Source organism: Eptesicus fuscus, chromosome 22 (assembly GCF_027574615.1).
Source record: "Eptesicus fuscus isolate TK198812 chromosome 22, DD_ASM_mEF_20220401, whole genome shotgun sequence".
In the NCBI taxonomy this organism is placed as follows: Eukaryota; Metazoa; Chordata; class Mammalia; order Chiroptera; family Vespertilionidae; genus Eptesicus; species Eptesicus fuscus.
Genome location: NC_072494.1, coordinates 22,911,517 through 22,935,415, shown reverse-complemented (window position 1 = coordinate 22,935,415; position 23,899 = coordinate 22,911,517). Strand labels below are relative to the sequence as shown.

The 23,899-nt window shown below is 38.3% G+C and overlaps 1 protein-coding gene across 2 annotated transcripts in view; it reads right to left on the bottom strand.

Moving 5' to 3' along the window:
• Positions 1 to 23,899, bottom strand: part of SOAT1 (sterol O-acyltransferase 1) — a 49,882-nt gene that overhangs the window by 19,267 nt on the left and 6,716 nt on the right. Inside the window, exons 2-4 of one of the 2 annotated variants that reach the window (XM_054711697.1) lie at positions 22,969 to 23,069; positions 18,780 to 18,902; positions 4,161 to 4,219 (exon numbers count right to left, since the gene is read on the bottom strand). In XM_054711697.1, coding sequence (XP_054567672.1) covers positions 4,161 to 4,219; positions 18,780 to 18,894 — 174 coding nt within the window. In that variant the 5' untranslated portion in view covers positions 18,895 to 18,902; positions 22,969 to 23,069. The remainder of the gene's footprint in view (positions 1 to 4,160; positions 4,220 to 18,779; positions 18,903 to 22,968; positions 23,070 to 23,899) is intronic. The other variant, XM_054711696.1, reaches the window with a different exon arrangement.

The window sequence follows — 23,899 nt, the reverse complement described above, 5'->3', positions numbered from 1 at the left end:
GCCTTTCTTCTTTGAGGAACTACAGTTGATAGAAGCTGCTGCTAGTGGGAGACAAGGAAGAACGCTTCCATGACACCATTAAATTTCTGTAGCCTCCTCCTTCCATCTATCAAATACAGTACTGGTGGAAATAAAGAGGGAAACAGAAAAGCACAGTACAAGAAACGCTCCACTCTGCCTTCTTCTGAGCCTTCCAGTAGCATGGAACTGGCTTTGATTAGAACTTCAGAATGTGATCACAATAAATCTAAGCAATGTCTAATATCAGTAACCTGGAAAGGAGGCTGAAGTAATAGGCTTTCTACTTTGCTTATCTCCCCAATCTCATCTCTATTAATATTAATTTCACCCAACCCATGGACTGTCTCATCATGACAACAGATGGACAGAAGGACAATGGAAGACAGGCAGTTAACTAGAAACTAGAAACGCAGATACATAGATAATCTATTAAAAAGAATCACTGTATTTTAGAGCTCAAAGAAACCTCATTTTTTAAAATAAGCAGCTGAAGTGCACAACTTAGGATTCTAAAAATGGGGAACAACCACTTCAAAGTAAAGGCCTTCTGGTTGGAACACAGTGAAGCACACACGCACCAGTGACCAGAGATGAACACAGACAAACAGGGTCTAGAGACTACGTCGCTTAAGCCATTTTAAAATTTTCAATGTATCCTAAGGGCAACTGGAAACCGATGTTTTAAGCATACGGTTATGTACATGTTCAGACTTGCATTTTAGAAAGATAACTCTCCTAAAAGGGTTCCAAACAGAGGTTATTTTGGAATGAATCTTTAAAAGAGAAAAAAGCAGGGGCATTTATGGATAGATAAAAATAACCCTTTCAAAGGCACAGAGGCATAAAAAATTTTTTTTAAGTAAGTTGAGAGAAAGAAACACACAGTAAAAATGTATACTCTGGCCCTGGCTGGGTGGCTCAGTTTGTTGGAGCATCATCCTGTACACCAAAAGGTTGTGGGTTCAATTCCTGGTCAGGGCACATACTTAAGTTGTGGGTTCTATCCCTGGTTGGGGTATGTACAGGAGGCAACCAATTGATATTTCTCGCTCACATTGATGTTTCTCTCTTCCCCACTCCCACCCGCTCTAAAATCAATTTTTTCATAAAAGAAATAGACTGGCACTATCCAAAAACGTTTTTAGAAGAGGTTCCTCAACAAGTGACAAACGAAGAGAAGTCCTTATCTGCAGACATGACATCTGCGTCTTACTCATTACAGTTTGTTCTTTTAGTGGTTGGGCAATAGCATGAGTTAACGATGTGAAAAACAATAGTACTTGAAATGCAATATAAGAAGCAAATGAAATATTTTGCAACAAATATGTATTTTTAAGAAGTAGAAAAAGGAAGTAATTTTTCATCTGTTCAATTTTCATATTATACTAACATTTCCTCTATAAAATTGTGTACATTAATAAAAGTTCTACAAATACTGATAGTAAAGACACTTCCTTTACCCTCCTCAACATATTCACTTTTCTCTGGAACCTGTGCTCAAGGTCAGACAGTCATCCAGGGTCCAGGCCAGGGCTGAATTATATGGGTCCTGCCCTTCTCGCCAAAATCCAATTCTCTCTCTCTCTCATAAATCTGAAACTCTGAGCTTGGAGAGAGTGACTGGAAATCTCATTAACTGAAAAATTCAGGAATATCTCAATTAAAATCATTTCCCTTTCCAAAGCCTGGATGTCCAACTTCTCCCAGGATTCTACAAGATACATTAATATCAAATATGCTTAAATTTAAGCCAAAGTAATTTTCTGTTATTTGCAGCCAAATGGAAAAACTGAAATAACACAATGTTAAAACAAAGCTAATTCAGCTATTAACATAAGTTGGTTGGGACTTAATCATTTAAACTTCCTTGAACTGTTCCAAGGCCTTTCAAGTTTTGTTACAACACAATTCTAAGAATTTCACAAGGTCATGGCTCAGGGTTACATAATGTTGCATAACCCCAAGCACCATGTTCTTTTTAATAAGTATTTAAAACTTTTTTACAACAGTATTTAGACCTAGAAGTGGTCTTCAGAGATTCAATCAGTTGAACCCACTAGTTTCAACCCATTAATGTCATAACCTCTTTCATTCCTCTTCCCTTCAGACTAAAAAGCTCAGTACTTGACAACCTTCTTCACTGCTTTCCTTACTATGAGCTCCTCTATGTCCATATATAAATTTTCAGAATTCTTTGTAGGTTGCAAGTTGTAGCAACTACAAATATGGGAACACCCAGTTCAATTTGATAAACAGCAAATAACCTTTCCAGTCTGTCTCAAACACTGCATGATGACTAGAAAACTATTTGTTGTTTATCTGAAATTCAAATTTAATTAGGCAGACCGTATTTTATCTAACAACTCTAGTTCTGTGGAGCTGAAAGAGCTGCCCAATAAGATCTACAGACTACCCATTCCCTTTGCAACAGGAAATAGTGAATCAGGAGCTGAAATTTAAGTTAGCTACACAATTATGACACAGAATGGTATTGCTAAAGGGGACCTCAGAGACAGCTAGTCCAATATTCTCACTTTAGAGATTAGGGAAAAATTGTCCAATAAAGATGAGTGATAACTGGGTTGCCAGGAGAACCAACCCTGTGATTAGAGGTTTGGAACGTTCAGTCCCATCACTACCTCCATAAAAACTCAGGAAGCCAGCTTGTGACCCCTACATGCTACGGAACCAGGATGCTTCCACCTGCCAGGCCGCGAGCACCCTAAGGACAGATATTCCTTTGTTCAGGATCTCGCCCCATATCTCATCTGGCTGTTGATTCTTATCTTTTGTAAGGAATTGGTAATCTAGTAGTAAACCGGTTTTCCTGAGTTCTGTCCGTCATTCTAGCAAATTTATCAGACCCAGGGAACCTCGGAGTTATAGCCAGTGGGTCTGAAGTACAGGGGACAACCTGGACTTGCAACTGGCATTCTGAGTTGCAGGGGAGGTTTGGAACTTCCAATCCACAGCCAGCTGTCAGAAGCACAAGTAACCTGAGCTTGCTTCCAGCATCCGAAAGGGAGGGCAGTCTTGTGGGACTGAGTCCTTTACCTGCAGGATTTGATTTTTATATCCAGGTAGACAGTATCAGAATTTAGTTGAATTCTTGAGACACCCTTGCTGGCATCCAAGAAGTGCTTGTTAGTGTGGAGGGAACCTACACCCCCATGTTAGAACTGGGTCCAAGAACCCCATATAAATATGATGCTAAAAAATAAAAATTTCTAAATTTGTTATTCTAAATCAGTGCATATGTACATGCATGCACATGTAACTAAATTAATAGATAAGAATGGGGCTATTTCATCTATAGCATTGGATATTTAGATATTCATGTTGGCCAATAAATTCTTAAAGTAATCTCAGAAAAAAGGGAGGCTGCCTTGAAGTCAACTTACATTCAAGCACACACAGTATTTTTCTAAATCGTTCTTTGTCCTCCAGAATTCCTGAGGGCACTGCTCAATTCTGATTCACAGACTGTTTGCCCAGCGTGAAATGGCTCCACGTTGTTGTTTTTTAGTTGATATTTTCCCTACAGCCCTAACAGGGAATCTGCTTCTGGATTCAGACTGATCATTTACTGGAAGCCTATGATTTCCATGAACCTTGCTACTTTCACAAAGTACCTACACAGACATTCATATAGAAATTCAACTTTAATATGCTTCACAAAAACCAAGTTTTGCTGGTCAAAGTCAGAAAAATGACAGTGATGGATGGGAGAGAAGGGGAAAGAGCAACCTGGTTCTTATGTAGGATGACAAGGCAGCAGACCTATGTTCCTGTTCCACAGAAGGACAATGTCAACTGATAAGAAGGCAAATAATTCTTTAAAGACTTTATCATTAAAAATTTACTAAACAAAACTCTTTACCCTGACACTCTACATTTTTTTTTTTTTCAGAGAGGAAGGAAGAGTGAAAGTGAGATAGAAACATCAATGATGAGAGAGAATCGTTGATTGGCTGTCTCCTGCAGGCCCCCTACTGGGGATCAAGCCTTAACCTGGGCAAATGCCCTTGATGGGAATTGAACCTAGGACCCTTCAGCCCGCAGGCTGACGCTCTATCCACCGAGCAAAACCAGCCAGGGCACACTCTATATTTTCGTTTCTGGAAGACGGAGTTACTTACCTCTGCCTCTGCTGTCAACTGTTTCTTCTTTGCAATTATCTCTTTTATGTCAACCCGGCCTAAGGAAAAGAAAGTAACTTTTAAGTTGATGGATACCAGCACAATTTCTTCCCCCACCAGCGCTATTTAAATCATGAAGTTGAAAACCAAACAAACAGAAAGGATGACTATGTAAACTACGGTACTACCACAAAACATGACAGCTCCTGAAAATGAAGCGCGAGTAATATAAACAGAAGGAAATTTATACATAAAAATGCTAAGAAGAAAAAAAAGCACTATTATATGTATACACAGTAATTACAACTATATATTAATCATATAATGCAATAAGATATACTTCTGACAGCATGGGAAATTAGATTCTCTGAGTGGATCCTGCAACTGTGACTAGTAAAATGCACAAGCAACATTTAAAAAAAAAATAGATAACTTGGACTTTAATATTTAAAAAAATAAAAACATTTTTTTGCTGCAAAAGACAGGACACTATCAAGAAAATAAAAATGCGGGGGGGGGTGTTGGAATTTACCAATATAATCAGGATGCGGGGGGGGGGTGTTGGAATTTACCAATATAATCAGGATCTTGCAGCCACAATATATAAAGAATCCTTACAACTCAAATATAAAGACAAATAATCCAATTTAAATATAGGCAATATATCTAATCAGACATTTTTCCAAGAAAGATATAGAAATGGCCAATACCACTTGAAAAGATGTTCAACATTACTGGTCATCAGGGAAATGCAAATCAAAATCACAATGAAATTTCACTTCCTATGCACTAGGATGGCCATAATAAAAAACACTTAAGTGTTACCCAGTTAGCATGGCTCAGTGATTGAGCATCGACCTATGAACCAGTACGTCACAGTCTGATTCCCGGTCAGGGCACATGCCGGGGTTGCAGGCTCGATCCCAAGTGTGGGGCATGCAGGAGGCAGCTGATCAATGATTCTCTTTCTCAACATTGATGTTTCTATCTCTCTCTCCCTCTCCCTTCCTCTCTGAAATTAATAATACACACACACACACACACACACATATTAAATAAGCTCTCGTTAAACGTTTTTTGAATAATTCCTGAAGAAATAATAGAATGGCTTTGCTTTCAGCTCCGCTGGATCCCCAGATGCACTGCACCTTTTCCAGGACTGGTTCAAGGAAATTGGGGCTTTAGAAACCGAGGGATATAACTCCACACAAATAAAGCTTTCTACCACATCTCATCCTCCCGTGGGGGCCTCTGGAAATTCTTATTCCAGCAGCGTCCCAAGAACCCTACTCCCACTAGCAACAAAGAAATTCCACCCGTGCAATTCTCTGATAACACTAGCAAAGTGGTTTACCCTGCCCATCTTCACTTTCTCACTAGCTATTCATTCCCAACCTATTTCTGCAACTCTTCTCTTTCAGGGGTTACTAATGGAGCCCAAATTTCTAAATCTCCATCCTCATCAAACCTGCTACAAATGCCAACATTTATGAACTATTTATCATGCATCATCTCATTTATTCTTTATAACAACCCAGTAGATAAGCAAGAGAGTTGGTTTCATATCTTTTTTAAAAAATGAAGAAACTAAGAATCAAAGAAGTTAAACAACTTGACCACAAGTCACATGGCCAGTAAGTAACTGAACAAAGAAGTAAAACTAGGGGTCTTCTGTGCCCTCGTCATGCAATGTGCATCATAAAAAAGTTAAAAATAAAAACAATCGAGGCCTATAGTGGCTGAATTCCTAAAGATGACTAAAGAGTACTAAGCGGTGACTAATAACCATTCTTCGTTTCAGTTATTTTAACAAACATATTCTTTTGTCTCCTGTAGCAAGTACAGAATTAGCTAGTGTGGAGACACTAACAGATTTTTATTGCCTAGAAGTTCAAACTCATTTTAAAATCCTAATCATTTTCTTAAAAACTCTCAATAAGTATGCTTTAGAACAGCGATTTTTAACCAGTGTGCTGCAAGAATTTTTAAAACATTCAATACCTGGCTATTTAGTCAGAGGTACTGACCTCTTTTCCCTTAAATTGTCAAATTAAAAAAAAAAAATGACAACAGCCAACACAACAGTAATCATCCAGTGTGAATGAATAAAAATTACATCTATTTTTGTGTCAGATCAGCAAAAAATGTATTTTTAGTGTGCTGCAGAATTTTAGTACTTACTTAATTTGTGCTGTGGTATGAAAAATGTTGAAATTTGCTGCCTTAGAAGAAGGTCATCCCGGCCTCGCCTTGCCTTCCAGAGATATCAGTAATCTAAGAGTCATGTGGAAAGGTACTTTTATGTCCAGATAAAGAACTATTGGATTTAGAACTATTCCTTGAAAGATATTTATCTATCTTTAAAACAAAAAGGGAGATAAAATAATTATAGTCTATCTATCACTTTTATTGCTCCACTGACCTCAAAAACCTTGTAAAAATCTCAACTAATCACATGTCTGCATGACCATAAATAAGTGGATTCTGAACTAGAAACAAGGGTCAGTATACAAATATTCATACAGAAAAGAAGAGTTAATAGATAACATTGAAACAATTTAGCTAGCCATTTTGAAAAACTATATTAGAGATCTCTAACACTTATTATTAAAAATAAATTTCAAATGGATCAAATATTTGAATCCGAAAAGCACTAAGTAAAAAATTTGTCTTCCTTACATGACAAGAAATCTAAAAGCAATAAAATACATGATTACATAAAAACTAAATGTGGCAAGGCACACCATAAGCAAAGTCAAAAAACATAGAGCAAGTTAAAAAATATTCAAAGTACATAATAATCAGAGGATTAATTTCCTTAATAGAGAAGAGCACTTTAAAAAAAAAAAAAGAAAAGAAAAATAATTGCCACCAGATAGGGTACAAAAATGTGCAAAGGACATGAACAGAACTTTTAAAGAAAGAAATACATAGTCAATAAGTATATTTTAAAAGTTCTCTAGCCTTAACCGGTTTGGCTCAGTGGATAGAGCGTCGGCCTGCGGACTGAAAGGTCCCAGGTTCGATTCCGGTCAAGGGCATGTACCTTGGTTGCGGGCACATCCCCAGTAAGAGGTGTGCAGGAGGCAACTGATCGATGTTTCTCTCTCATCGATGTTTCTAACTTTCTATCCCTCTCCCTTCCTCTCTGTAAAAAAATCAATAAAAAATATATTTAAAAAAAAAAAAAAGTTCTCTAACTCACTTATAATTTATGAGAACAAACTTATGCTATGTGTTTTGTTCCCATCAAATTGCAAGTTTAAAAAAAGATCAAACCTTGGCATATCAGGATTGTGAGAGATGTCCGACTGCAAACAGGATATAGAGTATGGGGCAACAATATAGATGGGAATATTAACTGGTGTAACATTTTAAAAAGTAAATTTAGTAACATCTTAATTTTAAATGCAAAAACTCTTCGACTCAGCAATTTCACTTTTAAGAATGTATCCTACAAGTACTAGTACACTAGCACTAGTAAGCAATGATACTGTTTCAAGGATCTTCTATACAGCACTATTATAATACTGAAACCTTGGAAATAATTTAAATGCCCACCCACAGAAATAAGTTAAATAAATTACCAAGCATTTGTGCAACAGAAATACTACACAGATACTTTTAAAAGAATTACACTTATATACATATCCTGAATAAAAAGATGTCTAAGAATTACTAAGTTTAGAATAAGCAAATTGCAGAAAAATATTCCAAACACAATGCCACATATAGGAAAAGAAAGAAAACATGACTACTTAAGGAGAATTATTACTTAATGACTTTCTATGATGCTTGCATTTTTAAATTAGTATATGTTACTTTAAAACTTAAAAATTTATAAGCATATTTCAGCAATTTTTTAATGAAACCAAAATATCTTGCATTTTTTTAATTAGGACTATGAAGAGAAAATAGCCCCAGTATTTAGCATGAGGACAACAGATTGAGATTTTAAAGGGGTAATATGAATAATCTACAAAAGCAATAAAAAGAAATACCAATCACAATTGGTCTATAACTTTTTCAAAGCTAAAAACAGATTTCTACTCTGTAATCAAAATAAATCCAGAAACTATATTACTCAATCAGAGTTAACTTTGGTTTATTTTTCTTTTATCACACACCTGTATCAACTGTGTGGGTTACCCACACAGAGCTGAACAAAACTAGGTTTACAGTTGTGAATATGCAAAACAGAGTTAATAAAACTATTGCAATAATCATAACCTGTGTGTCTCTTTCCATACAAATAACTATAAACCTACTTTTGTCCACCCCTGTATATGCAATAAGAGAATTAGCCTTATTACCATTAAACTTTTATAACACCATATGATCCCATTTTTAAATCCAAAGAGAGAATGTCTGGCAGAAATATTAAAAGATTTCATGTAAAAACAAAACAAAACAAAAAGAACTCATGTAGATTTTAATTCTTAGTTGATTTACTATATATATAGCAGAGAACTGTAAAGCTACCTAAGGATGTGGGACAGAGAGCTTCAGCACCATCAATGAGGAGATAATACCTTAATGAATCTAGTGTGATATATTGTAAACAGGGCCTTCACATTTGCCCTCCTTTGTTCTGCAAGAGGAAATCTAAGCACTAACAGGCTATAAGTCACCCACTACGTAGGCAGTCAGTCATGACTGCATACGCAATAAGACTTCAAGCCCTACCTTCTCATTTCCTCCTGGCCTGTCCAATTTTGTCTTCCTATCTATGAAAACAAAACACAAATCCATCTGCACTACTCCCTCTGCCCCAAACAAAACACCATACACATAATCTATATCGTCTTAAACTCCAGGCCTTTGCGAACCTCTATCTTCTGGCCTGAAGGCTCTCTCCCAGTCTCTTGTTCAAAGGCCAAATTCTACTTCTGTGAGACTTCCTTCCATTCCAAAGCAAGGCACCCCTCACCCTGTTGGTCTCCTATTCCATTTAGTTACTATCATTTACTTAGCTCCTATTTATAACATAGGACTGCTTTCTGTTTTAGTATCTTATTTATCTGAACTATTAGCAAACTTGGTACACTGCCTTATACACACATAGATCAAAGGTGTTTAACGACACTAGACTAACCTGGAGACAGTAACCAGACTTTAATCTCAGATGCATGGGTTGCATGTAAGGGCATAAGTAAATGACAGCTAAGACCAATTCTTATTCTAAGTGCCTAGAATTCCAAGATTTAACTTTTGATAAAGTTATTAAAACTAGATTCCAGAATGTTCTGTTTTATTATTGACTAGTAGCCTTGTGCATGAATCCGTGCGCCAGTAGCTTGCCACTTCCCTCTAGGTCTCCACCCACTGCCCTGCCTTCCTGTAGCCCACCCCATAGCTTCTGCCCTGCCCCCTCCTATAGCTCTCCACCGCTTTGCTTGTAGCCAGTAGCTCGCTGCCGCCCTCCTGTAGCTCCCTCTGCCCCCCCGCGCGCCACCCCCACTCTCAGTCATAGCTTGCTGCCCTGCCCCCTCCTGTAGCTCTCTGCTGCCCACTTGTAGCTCACTGCCCCACCCTCCTGCTGATCTGTGATCCGGTCATTACTCGGTCGGTTGTTACGCTTCATGGTGTAACGACTATTATTACATCTTTATTATATAGGATTTTAAGGAGAGAGAGAGAATATTGATTAGTTGTTCCGCTTATTAATGCACTCAATGGTTGCTTCTTTTATGTGTCCTGACCAGAGATCAAACCTTGGCATATCAGGACAACACTCTAACCAAGTGAGTTACCTACCCAGCCAGGGCCAACAATGTTCTTGATAGAACAATGAAAACGTTAAAAAATATAAGCTCTTTCCTCAAACATTTTATCCATACATATTTCTTGCAGCTACACCTTTAAAAACTGTCATAAAGTGGACCGTATTAATATTTCCCCCATTAGAAAATTGTTACAATTTATGATTATATTCCTGCCCCGGGTTTGGCAACACATGGAGATAAAATCAGGAAGAATATATCATTAGAAGCAAAACATATCATAGACTTCCTTTCAAAATAGTCAGGTTGTACCTCATGCCCCATTATTTAAAACTGAATGTACCAGTTATGCCTGGGCAAAATTGTACCCAAATGATTTTTTAGCAATTCTCTTAGAAGACAAATTTGCCTCAAATACATTTCACCCCAGAAAACAATAATCACTGACAATATTTTGTAGGCCCTCTTAAAATTTGAAACCTTTATGGGCTGATCTTTTAGCATAATTCTTTCTTTTTTAAAGTTTAAAAAGCTGTCAAAGAAAGTACCAGCTAATATCTTCCATTTCTTTTGACTAATCTTCCTATAATGAGCTAAAACATTCAATCTCCTTCTTTTGACCTTAAAAGCTATAAAAAGTATTAATTAATATTCAATAACTTTATTTCTGCTGGTAACTATGTTACCTCTCGTTACACAAAGCATTTTTCCAGTTAGTGAAATTTTTCATCTCTCAGAATACCATATTATTTACTCAAAAGGTTACATCATCCATGACTGAAAAGAGTTTGAAGTAACAGGTACTCCCATATTGCCACTGGGAGTGCAATATTTCCAGAGGACATATTTGGCAATCTCTACCAAAATAATCTTATAATATACATTCCCTTTGACCTAAAAACAATTTTCTTGGAATGTACCCAAGGAAAAATCACAACCATATGGACTTTTGCTTATCTGCTTTTTCTAAAACAAATATACCGTATTTTCCGGCATATAAGATGACTGGGCGTATAAGATTTTCCTGGGTTAAAAAGTCGTTTTATATGCCGGAAAATACGGTAGTCCAATATATCTAATCCATTATATCTAACCCCATCAATATAGTCCAATGTACCGTATTTTCTGGCGTATAAAATGACTTTTTAACCCAGGAAAATCTTATACGCCCAGTCGTCTTATATGCCGGAAAGTACAGTACTTTTGCCTTTATCCTAAGGGAGGTGGGAGGGAATGTACCCTCAACCTATTCAGTAGATAAAGGCTCTATGTGGACTGGTCAGTTTTATGATTAGATGCATATATTGGATGAAGGGGCAAGATTACAAAATAAATGATTTTTTTTTCATTTTTTTGCCAAGGGATTTTCAAAATATATTACAAAAGGCTGAGAGACATACAAAATCATATCTAATAAAAGAGTGATGTGCAAATTGACCATCACTCCAACACATAAGATGGCCGCCCGCATGTGGACACAAGATGGCTGCCACAAGATGGCTGGCAGGGGAGGGCAGTTGTGGACGATCAGGCCAGCAGGGAGGGCAGTTGTGGGCGATCAGGCAGCAGGGGAGGGCAGTTGGGAGGGACCAGGCCTGCAAGGGAGGGCAGTTGGGGGAGATCAGGCCTGCAGGGGAGGACATTTGGGGGAGGGCAAGCCTACAGGGGAGGGCAATTGTGGGGGGACCCAGGCCTGCAGGGGAGAGCAGTTAGGGGTGACCGGGCCAGCAGGGGAGGGCAGTTGGGGGGGACCAGGCCTACAGGTGAAGGCAGTTGGGGGGGGACCAGGCCTGCAGGGGAGGGCAGTTGGGGGGGACCAGGCCTGCAGGGGAGGGCAGTTGAGGAGGACTAGGCCTGTAGGGGAGGGCAGTTGGGGGGGACCAGGCCAGCAGGGAAGAGCAGTTAGGGGTAATCGGGCTGGCAGAGGAGCAGTTAGGCGTCCATCAGGCTGGCAGGGGAGTGGTTAGGGGGTAATCAGGCTGGCAGGCAGAAGTGTTTAGGGGCAATCAGACAGGTAGGCAGGTGAGTGGTTGGGAGCCAGCAGTCCTGGATTGTGAGAGGGATCTCAGATTGGAGAGGGTGCAGGCTGGGCTGAGGGACACCCCGCGCCCCCGAGCACAAATTTTGTGCACCAGGCCTCTAGTATGTTATAAAATATGTTCTTTATGTTCAAATATTATATATATATATATATATACACACACACACACACACATACACACACAACACTGAGCTTGAATAGAACTATAGTATATTAACTGAGTTAATGCTTGTAAAACACTTAAAACAGTGCCTGGCATACAATAAACCTGTTAATGGTTGTTATTATTATACTAGTAGCCCATTTGCAGGAAGAATCCTGCTTGCACTGCCGCTGCCGCCCGCCCCGCCCCATTCCGCCCTGCACCGCCCCGCCCTGCCCCGCCTGAGCTTTCCCTCTGGCAGTCAGCTTGCTTTCCGCTTTTCCTCCCTCTTCCTTCTAAGTTGTCTTCAGTCTTCACTCCTCCCTCCCTCAGCATAGGCAAATTAACCGCCATCTTGGTTGGGGTAATTTGCATACTCGCCCTGATTGGCTGGTGGGCATGGCTTGGGCGTAGCGAAGGTGCGGTCAATTTGCATATTTGCCTATTATTATGTAGGATCATTAATTAGCTCTCAAATGAACAAAGTAGCAAAGTAAAAAGTAGTCAAGGATAAGCATAAATTTGTTAATTAGGAGAAAGGTAGAGAACTTCCTCAATCTGATAAAGGGCATTTACAAAAGCCCACAAATAACTATTATTTGCAGGTAGCATGATCATATACAGAATATACTATAGCCCAGCCAGTGTGGCTCAGTGGTTGAGTGTCGACCCATAAACAAAGAGATCATGGCTCGATTCCAGGTCAGGGCACATGCCTGGGTTTCGGGCTTGATCCCCAGTAGGGGGTGTGCAGGAGGCAGCTGATTGATGATTCTCTCACATTGATGTTTCTATTTCTCTCTCCCTCTCCCTTTCTCTCTGTGAAATCAATAAAAACATATATATATATATAAAATACTACAAAACCAAACAAAAGCTATTAGATTATTAGACCTAAAAAATAAGTTCAGCAAGGTTGCAGGATATAGTACCAATACACAAAAGCACTTCTATACAGTAGCAACAATCAGAAAATGAAATTAAAACAATTCCACATACAGTAGCATCAAAAGAAACAAAACACTTAGGAATAAATTCAACAAAACAAGTATAAAACTTACATTCTGAAAATTATAAAACATTGTTGAAAATTATTAAAGGAGCCCTGAATAAACTGAAAGACATCCCATGTTCATGGATCGATAGATTTAATATTGTTAGGGTGGTGTATTAGTTTCTTGTGGCTGCTGGAATAAGTTACCACAAATGTGGTGGCTTAAAAGAATAGAAATTTATTCTCTTATAGTTCTGGAGGCTGAGCTGAAATCAAGGTTATCTCAGTAAGACTGCACTCCCTCTGGAGACTAAGTAGTTTCAGGTCCTTACTCTTCAGCTTCTGATAGCTGCCAGCATCCCTTGACCTGTGGCCACATCACACCAATCTTCAAGGCCAGTCTCTATAAATCAGGCCAGTATCTATAAATCTCTCTCTGCTCACTCTCCACATCAACGTCTACTCTGTGTGTGGTCAAATCTGCCTCCTACTTGTGATATATGTGACTATATTCAGGGCCCACATTGATATTCAAGATAATCTTATTTCAAGATTCTCAATTTAATTGATATCTGCAAAGACCACCCCACTACCCTCTTTTCTTGCCATACAAAGAAGCATTCAGTTCCAAATTTTAGGGCCGTTAGGGGGAGAGCATTTTTCAGCCTACCCTAGATGGCAATACTCCTGAAAAACTGATGTGGATATTTATGTGCAAAAGACTGAAGTTGAACCTTTATCTTATACCAAAAATTAACTCAAAATTTATTACTGACCTAAATATAAGACACAAAACTATAAAACTCCTAGAAAAAAAAGAACAGGAGAAAACCCTTAAGACATTGGGCTTGTCAATGATTTCCTGGATATGACACCAAAAGTACGGCAATAAATGTAAAAATAGACCAATAGGATCATTTCAAACTTAAAAATGTCTATGCATCAAAGGACACAATCAACAGAGTGAAAACGCAACCTATGGACTGGGGTATAATATTTGTAAGTCATATAACTGATGAGTTAATTTCCAGAATATAACTGCTACAACTTTACTCAAGAACTCCTATGACTCAACAACAATTAACTAAAAAATGGCCAAAGGACGTGAACAGATATTTCTCCAAAGAAGGTATACGAATGGTTAACAGGTATATGAAAAGTGTTCAACATCACTAATAATTAGAGAACTTCGAATCAAAATCACAATGCGGTATCACCCCACACCCATTAGAATGGCTACTATTTTAAAAAATAATAATAACCCTAGCTGGTTTGGCTCAGTGGATGGAGCATCGGCCTGCTGACTGAAGGGTCCCAGGTTCATTCTGGTTAAGCCCTGCTTGTGGACTCGATCCCCAGTAAGGGGCATGTAGGAAGCAATGGATCAATGATTCTCTCTCATCATTGATGTTTCTATCTCTCTCTCCCTTCCTCTCTGAAATCAATAAAATATATTTAAAAATAATAATAATAAGTGTTGGTAAGGATGTGGTGAAAGTACAACCCTTATACACCATTGGTGGGATTGTAAAATGGTGCAGCCACTATAGAAAACAGTATGCCAGTTCTTCAAAAAATTAAAACTAGCCGAAACCGGTTTGGCTCAGTGGCTAGAGGGGTGAGCCTATATCACCTGACAGGATTGTTCTTACAAAACAGGTCCATTGAATTGTTACTGCCTTGGAATATACAGCTCTTAACCACAAGCCACCTGTGTTCCTGGAAGCTCTATATATCAAGGTTCCAGCCCCTTTCCGTGCAGTAAATGGAGATAGATGCACATTCTTGCTGGCGTCCAACACCCTGCTATTCCCTGCTTTCCCTCACTTTAATTTTGGAGTTTCTGGCCTCTGTCATTGGTCTCTAGGCACTGTCCTCCAGGAAGGTTCCACCTCAGGAAATTTTCCTAATGTGATTGTAAAATGTAAATGTACTGACAACCAGGGAATTGTACTCCTTAAAATGGTGAATTTTATGGTTTGTAAGTTTTATCAATAAAAATATTAGAAGGAATGAAAGGAAAAAAGAAAAAGCAAGAGGAGAAGGGGCCAAATGGGGAGAAAAGAGGATTTAGAGGAGAAAAGAAAATGAGGAGGAAAAGAAAGAAAAAGAACTCAGACCAATCCCTACTCAAATCATATTTCCACATTTAGGGTAAAGACAGAACTGGTACAGTAAATGGCAGAACAGTAGGTCTAGGTAAGATTCTAAATTTTAGCTTTTCCTATCAAGCTATGCAGGGTTCTCATTTCTGTTTACTTCTAGTATGAACCATTCCACAGAGTATTACACGAGATGCAAATTGGAAAGAGCAGAAATGACAGGTACACTGTCATGAAAAGAAATAGTAAGGAAGAAATAAGGTTTTTAAAATTTAAACAGGCAACAACAAAAACTTAAGCAGGCATAGTAACAACAAAAACACATAGGTTAAGTTTATAAGGTAAATGTTGCAATCCAATACTATGTATCAAAATAAATACTTAAAAATAACATACTTTAGCCCTGCAATTTCTCTTTGGCATCTGACAATTATGTAAAAATATTCATTACCATTTTTTTATAACAGAAAAAAAAGAAACCACTTAAATATTCATCAGAGAAACAAGTAAATAGTATAGTGTATAAAATACAATACTTGATAGCCATTTACCTATTACTTGGCAATGGGAAGACATCTACAATGTGCTGAAAATCCCAGTTACTAAACAGCATGTAAAATACTCTATTTTGTAAAATGTTACTTACTTATGGAAATTAAATATCTCTGGAAGGACATATACTCATTTCTCAATGATAGAATTTTGAGTCTAATTAATCACAATTTCACCTGATAGGCATTGGATAAACTAAGCACATTTTTGTGAAAATGTGAACTAAATACTGTAAAATCACTATAATGGTCGCTATTAATTCAATAAACCAAAGGTTGGGTAATCATATAATTTATCTAACAAACTGGGGCACTTCTGAGAATGCAAGGAGACAACATAAAGAATTACGCTCGCCGAAACCGGTTTGGCTCAGTGGAAAGAGCGTCGCCTGCGGACTGAAGGGTCCCAGGTTCGATTCCGGTCAAGGGCATGTACCTTGGTTTCGGGCACATCCCCAGTGGGAGGTATGCAGGAGGCAGCTGATTGATGTTTCTCTCTCATCGATGTTTCTAACTCTCTATCTCTCTACCTTCCTCTCTGTAAAAAATCAATAAAATATTTATAAAAAAAAAAAAAAGAATTACGCTGGACACAGGTAAAAATTGAGACTAACCTGAGCAAATTAAGACAAAGTCACCCTACCCATAGGTTACTAGAATTATAAACCACGGAATAAGAATCCAAGAGTTACATATGTTGAGTTTAATGGGGAAAAGTCATGGGGTTGTCTCAAAGTGATATATCACAAGGTAGTTCTAGTTGAGTCTCAGAGTTCTTGATACCAGTGGTTCACAGCCAGCGATGTGAATCAGCACTATCCAGCAAGCTTTTCCAAACGTAACATTCCTGGACCCTTCCCCTGAGATTCTGATTCAGTAGATCTATAATGGGGACCAAGAGGCCGTTTTTGTTTGTTTGGGTGGTTTCTTTTCATTCTACAGTAATTATATATTCCCTTGGATGGTTAACTTTGTATGTCAATTTGACTGGGCTAAGGGAAGCCCAGACAGCTGGTAAAGCATTATGTCTGGGTGTTTGCAGAAAAGAGAAGCAGCTGACCCAGTGGACTGAGGGAAGAATGCCCTCTCCAATGCTGGAGGGCCTGAACAGAATGAAAGGCAAAGGAAGGACACGTAGGCTCTTCTTGCTTGACTTGCCCTGGGACAATGCTGCTCCTGTTTCTTTGGTTCTCAGTACTTCGAACTTAAGGTTTAAACAAACAGACTAGGCCTACAGCACTGCCTCCCTGGTGTAGACAGAAGACTGTGGGACTGCTCAGCCTCCATCTGAGGCAATCCCTCAGGATAACTCTTTCTATGTATCTACATATATCCAATTGGTTCTGTTTCTCTGAAAGGCCCTGACTTTAATAAATGCCCCAATTGAAAACTGCCAGTAAGATGCATGTCTCTAACTTGATGCATATGAATCGTCTGGGAATGTTATTAAAATGAAATTTTATTCAGTAAATGTGAGGTGGGATGTTTCTAATAAGCTACCGGGTGGTGCAGATGTTCTGGGTCCTGGTTGGTGGGCCACATGGACTGGCGTAGCATGTTGTCTTTTAAGTCCTTAAAACTCAAAGGCCACATTTTACCCACCTGCTTATTTCCCAAAGTGACCAAATATTTAAATAAGTAGAGAAACACAATCTTATTTTCAGATGAGCATTACTTAACATTAAACCAAGAAGGAGGTCATACTTAATTTACTAGTAAGCTTAAAAATTCAATTTTTAATATCTAAAACCTGGAATAATTAAAACTTAATATTAACTAAACAATGGGGAGTACTGAAAATATGTAGAAATTAGAGTAATTTAAACACATTTTTAAATTGGGACATAGAGAAAATTGTATCTGGTGATAGAAAGTTTCAATAAAAAGTAATTTTTCTGTATCTAAGACAAACAAAATGGATTATCACCCAGTCCCTAAATTATGAAAGGGGAATGTTTCTACCCAATATTGACTCAAATTTCCCATTTTATATCACACTAAAACTAGCCCATATGCAATACAAATATTTCATAAGTAGCTAATTAAGAGTACAGCAATCAATAAACTTCATTATGCAAATGTAAGCTAAAACATTTTGGGGATCCAGCTGCTCATATTTACAATTAAATTTAACTCGGAAAAGCAAAAGAATGTTTCTTTATTTAAGAAGTTCATGATGCCAGAGAACTTGTCTCAAAGTTTCACTTCTATTTGTTAACCAAACAAGCCTCAAACTTTCAAATCCTTGTTGAAATGAAACCTATACAAATGTCATTGCAAAAATAAATAGCCTGATGCAATAAATGACATCAGTTGGAGCTATCAATCTTAAGTATAAACCTTGACCTTAACAAGTACTGTCATACTTATCTTTGTATTCATGTGCTAAACAGACTTGAATATAAGAATAAAACTTCCTAATCTCTCTACCTCTCCCAAGATTTATAGCCGGTAGTGAACTAGGTTAGTTATCCTGGTTATTACTTTCAGACTCATTACATCTGTTAAGAGAGTAATTAGTAGTACTTATTCATAATAATCCAATTATGCTCATTGCAGACGGAGGGTTACTTATTCATTTAACTCAGAGCTCCATGAGGATTGATCACTGCTGTAAGCCTCAAGCACCTAGCAGGGCACCAATCATTACTGGTAGGTTAGGTGGTTGAAGAAATGAATAAATGGATGAATGGTGTCTAAAACATAGTAGATACCCAAAAAATATTCACTGAATTAATTAAGAGCTTGTTTTCTAATGTATTCATTACATGAAACACTATGTAATATAAATCCTACATTAAAGTATACATTGCAAACTCCATTTACATCAATAAAACTCACCTCTATGAGATGTGCCGTGTCACCAGTAGTATCTAAGGTGGCTGTGACCAACAATTAAATTGGTGTTCCTTTACATTCTCAGTATAGTTTTCCCTTCTGCATCTTTGCAGTGCCTGCCAGCAAATCCATGTATAATAAAGAGAGCTAAAGAGATGGCTCAGTGTTCTAGAACATGAATTTGCTCTCTTTCATGAATTCACCTCAAAAAAAAATTAAAAGCCTCACCATTATTAGGTGTCTCTGGGGCCTGCTTTGCAGGGTTTCCCTGGTCTTCCTTTTCTTCAGGATCGTCATTGGACTTTGACAGCCGTTTTCTTAGAGACATCTCCTCGCCCACCATTGTGTTATCTAGGAAAGAAGATGCAAAAAGTTTTGAACCAAGTATCTGGTTTAGGCAAATTTCACAATATCACGATATTTAGAGGTAAAAGAATGATATATTCTCTCACTTCTGTTTTACTTTGATCATGTTTAAGCATTTTCTGAGTATAAGATACTATAACAAATGTGAAGAAATTAGTCACTATAAAGTAACTAACTGGTTTCAAAGGCTCTTATTTAAACATAGCCCTCATTCTTAAAGAACATTTTAATTGAACAAGGCATAAGTATGAGAAAAATCATGTAAAGGTTTCACGGAATAGAAGGTATCTGGACGTAGTCTTGAAGGAGGAGAACAGGGCACTCATGGGTAAGAAAGGGTTAAAATAAGGAGCCCTGTTCAAGAGATCACAAGAGACCACATTACAAGAGGACAAGAAACAAGCTTTTGTTGAGTATCTACAAAGTGCAAGGACTCTGCTATGTGCTTTCCGTTTTCCCATGTAATCTTCATAACAACTCTGCAAAACAGATGGTGTTACTCCTGGTTTCCATATGAGAAAAAAATAAGGCTCCCCCTAACCGGTTTGGCTTAGTGGATAGAGCATCGGCCTTCGGACTTAAGGGTCCCAGGTTCGATTCCGGTCAAGGGCATGTACCTTGGTTGCAGGCACATACCCAGTAGGGAGTGTGCAGGAGGCAGCTGATCGATGTTTCTCTCTCATCGATGTTTCTAACTCTCTATCCCTCTCCCTTCCTCTCTCTAAAAATATCAATATAGTTACTGTCAATACCTTCCACCCGCACACCAGTTGCACAACGTGGGTTTATTAGGAACGCACACCATGGGAAACTGTGGGGTGACTCAGTAAGGGAGTATTAGAACTGCCTTATTTAGGATTTGGAACTTGGCTAGGTGATTTTGGGTGAGAGTACAAAGAAGCAGAGGTTCATTGTTGCTTGGGTGCTGTCAGAAAGCCAAGACAATGCTATGACTGGGTTTCTCAAGAAATCTCTATAGGAAGGCTCCCTAGAAGGAAGATGAAGCTGGAATTGATAAAGCAGAAACCCTAACTGATGTTACTCTAGGGAGAAGGATGCTGGAAATTTTGTGACTTGGACAATGATCATGTTTTGTTTGTGTTCAGACATGATGATGGCATGGACTTGTTTTTGTCTTGACCCATCGTGGTCACAGAATGCCTTTTCTGAAGTTGACGGTCAATGAAATTGTTTTCAACGGAGCACCAAGAGCTAGCTTTAAGCACCGCCTGTCTCGCAGCATCACGAGGCCTAGCTGACAGCCCCCGTGCAGCCCCCAAGGGCCAAGGGCAGCTTTCCTCCTCACTACAGTAACCTGTGGAGACCAAACAGCTAATGACAGGGTCATATCTGAATCCAGGTCCAAGCCAAACAACACTATTTCAACTTTTTTAAAGTTGATAAAAGAGAAATATGACAAGAGGAAAGACTAGAAAAGAGAGCTGGAATCAAATTGTAAAGGCCTAAGAAATGAGGAATTCTTTTTCTCTCTGTTAGGCAGTGGTGAGCCATTTTAAGCGCTGGAAAATATGATCAAAGTCAAATTTTGGACAGATCAATGTCAAGACAGAATAAGGCTTACTCCAAAGCAGTGTTTATTATATATTACATTTTCATTAATCTGAAGCAAAAAGAAAAATAATGAAGTACTCACTACATTAGTTTTAAAGCTACATATTTTTAAATGCTAAGATTACCATCTTTCTAAACTTTTAGGTTAAATTGTTCTTTTCTGTATGAAATGTAGTACATGGGAGTTTGGTTGTTTTCTTAAATATCACTGCTTGACAAAGTAAAAATCTGACAAATGTAGATCAGTCCCCTTCCAATATTTTCTGAAATTGAACAAATGAAACAATTATGGAAGGGTAGATGTCAAGTAGAACTTTTAGGAGACCAATTAGATCTAATTGAGAGGAATCTAGGAAAGAGATAAGGGCAACTGACAAATCTGAAAGGCATTTGTGTGACAGTGACAGAGGAAGCCAGAAGAGCTTCTAGTTCTCCAACAGAAAAGATCAGAGAAGTGAGAACAGACAACTAAACTCTGAAAGATGTCCTACACATCTTGAGGTAACACATCAAGAAGTAGAAAAGAAATCAGGGAAGGAAACCATAGAGATTGAGAGATGCAAAAAGAACCCAGATATTTAAAAAAGGAACTACACAGGGGATAAAGTGGATTAAAAACGGACTCTACTTCTGAGTCCTTATGTGCTTTACTATACATGTATGATGTATTTTAACTTCAATATAATCTTTAAAGTAGTTACGATTACCTTATTCCTCAAATGTCTTTGGTCACCATGTCTTCTATTACCCTCTTTCCTGTCTCTAGAAAGCACATTCTCCTCTGCCTTTCTTTATCTAGCTAACCCTACTCACCCTTCAAAGTAAGAGTCACAACCACAGCAGCAGGAAGAGCAATAGTAATAACAACTGCAGCTTTGACTTAGTAAGCAGCTATTATGTACCTACCATGTGCTGCTGAGTCCTTTCCATTTTCTTATCAAATCTTTACAAAGTTAGAAAGTAGGTATTATCCTCATTTTACAGATGAGAAAAATATTGTTAGGGAAGTGGTTTAACTTGCCCTAAATCATATGATTCTCTAACAGCACAACTGGGATTCAAAACCAGAACTACCGGATTCCACAGCCTATCCTGTAATCACCAGACCCGTGTCCTCTGCTAAGGCTCCTTTGACCACCACCAGTCATCTCACATTCCTCGGTGCTCCCACTGTGACTAACACCTCACTACTATACTCAGAGAGCAATGCTGTCTCCCTCTGACACTAGCATAAGCTCTTCAAAGACAGGGACTACATGGTATTTACTCTTTGAATCCCCAAAATCTAGTGGGGAGTCCCTGGAGCATGGCAGGCATGCATTATACAGAAAGTGGATGTATCAGTTAATACCACAACCCATTATCCTAAGTAAAAGGATACAATGCTCTAAGAGAATCAAGAGGAAAATATATGCTAGGAGGAAGCCAGTAAGCATCATCTTGACTGTTAACACCTTTACACATCCTACTCCAAAATAAGATCTACAACTGCTCTTAATTGGGGGATGTGGGTCCCTGGGACTCTTAAAGGTATGCAAAAACTACTTTAACTATTTCGATAATGAAAAAAAAATTATACATTTGTCACATAAAACAATATGGGCTAACAAAAACAATGTCACTTTGCTTTTGGATGAGTCTATCAACTCAGTGGGAAATCAGTTCTCATGCTGATTAAAAGCACTGATTAAGAGGTGAAAAAAATACTTACTAAACCAAGTTTGACAAATAAATGATGTCTAATAGACCAAAAAAAAAATTAAGCTTGGATACCCTGTAGAAAAAGACCTTTGTCATGAAATTAGGAACCATCAGCCTCATCTAAAGAATGAAGCCTTACATCAAAAGCTAAAACAGCAGTCCTAAGTTTGCACCATCACACTGCCATAATTCCACCTACTTATTTTAGAAGTGAGCCAACGAAGAAAATCCTAACTTCATAACAAAACCTTTTTATCAGAGTCTATACGAATGCCGCTGGCCTCAAATTCCTCTATTAGCAGGAAGTGAGAACTGGAACAGTGGAAAAGCACAGGATTTGCTATCAGAATACGGTTTACATCTTGGCTCCATCTTATCATTATGTACTTGGGTAAACCTTCCAAACTCTCTCAATCTGTTTCTTCATCTAGAAAATTAATATAAATGCTACTGCAGTTTATCATCATAAAAAAGTATGATAATATGCACTAAAGTGCCAACATTTTATTAACAACCAAGTGTAAAGAATTAAGTGATCTGATATCTACACACGTACCTCCTGTATGCTAAATGACACAGTCAAACATTAAGCCATGTCATTCCTCAAATTCTACTTGTTTGCTTTATGATGTACTAAATGAGGGTAAATAAAGTGCTATAGTTACATACTTCCTCAAGTGCAGCTCAAACATCATGTGGTTTTCAAGGTAATATTAACATTTTATTATTGTCATACATACGATGTTAGGAAGGATAACTATTACTTAAAATGGCTCACCTCAATTCTGACCAAATCCTTAGATCACGTAGATGGTAAAATTATGAGGTGATGTCTAAATTGAGTTCCTCCTGCCATGCATGTCAGCTAACAGTGTATAGCTGTTACAGCAAAAAAAATAGAGGCAAATTATACTAATGCTCAGCTCAATTGTTCCTTCTCTAGACAGATGGATCATTTTGACCTCTGTATGGAGAGCAGACCACAATGAGGTCAAGAGTGCAAGCAAAGGGCCAGTGAGCAGACACTGCATTCACCCAGGTGAGGGAGGAAAGAGAGAAGACCTTTTGACCACTCATCTAAAATAGAACTGAATGAAATGACAATTTCTCCCTTCTGTACTAATTTTTAACATAACACCCAGAGTAAACCAATCTAGAGAGGAGCTAGGCAAACAACTTGAGCTGCTGCAAAGTCAAAAATTCAAACTGTAATTAATGCTACATGGTTTCGAGGTGCTAACATGGAACACTGATCCTATGTGAGGTGTACCATAGTGTTTTCTTGCCCTCCCATTAACACAGCACCTGGAAGGGGAGTTCTCCTCCTTGTGTCCTATTACCTCCAGGTCACCTCTCTCCTCCCCAGGTCAGCCAGATTATCTCAACTGATACCTCTCCTGTTGCAAGTATGTGCTGTCGTCCTGATCACTCCCCTCATTCATGGAGATGAACAGCTCACTCACTCCCTATCCCCTCACTAATTCTTCCACACTTCATCACCCATGTACACAGATCCATCCAATACCCTGTCTTTCAATCTTGATTTCTTGTCTCCAGCAAGCTGTTCCTATGTCTATTACACCTTCCCCTAGAACTTGCTGTCACCAATAACTGCTCCATGTCCATAATTCTGATTTCCAGCATCTAACCCTCTGAACACCACCAGTTCACTTACTCTGATACCACCACACAAATTCTTTAATTCCCTT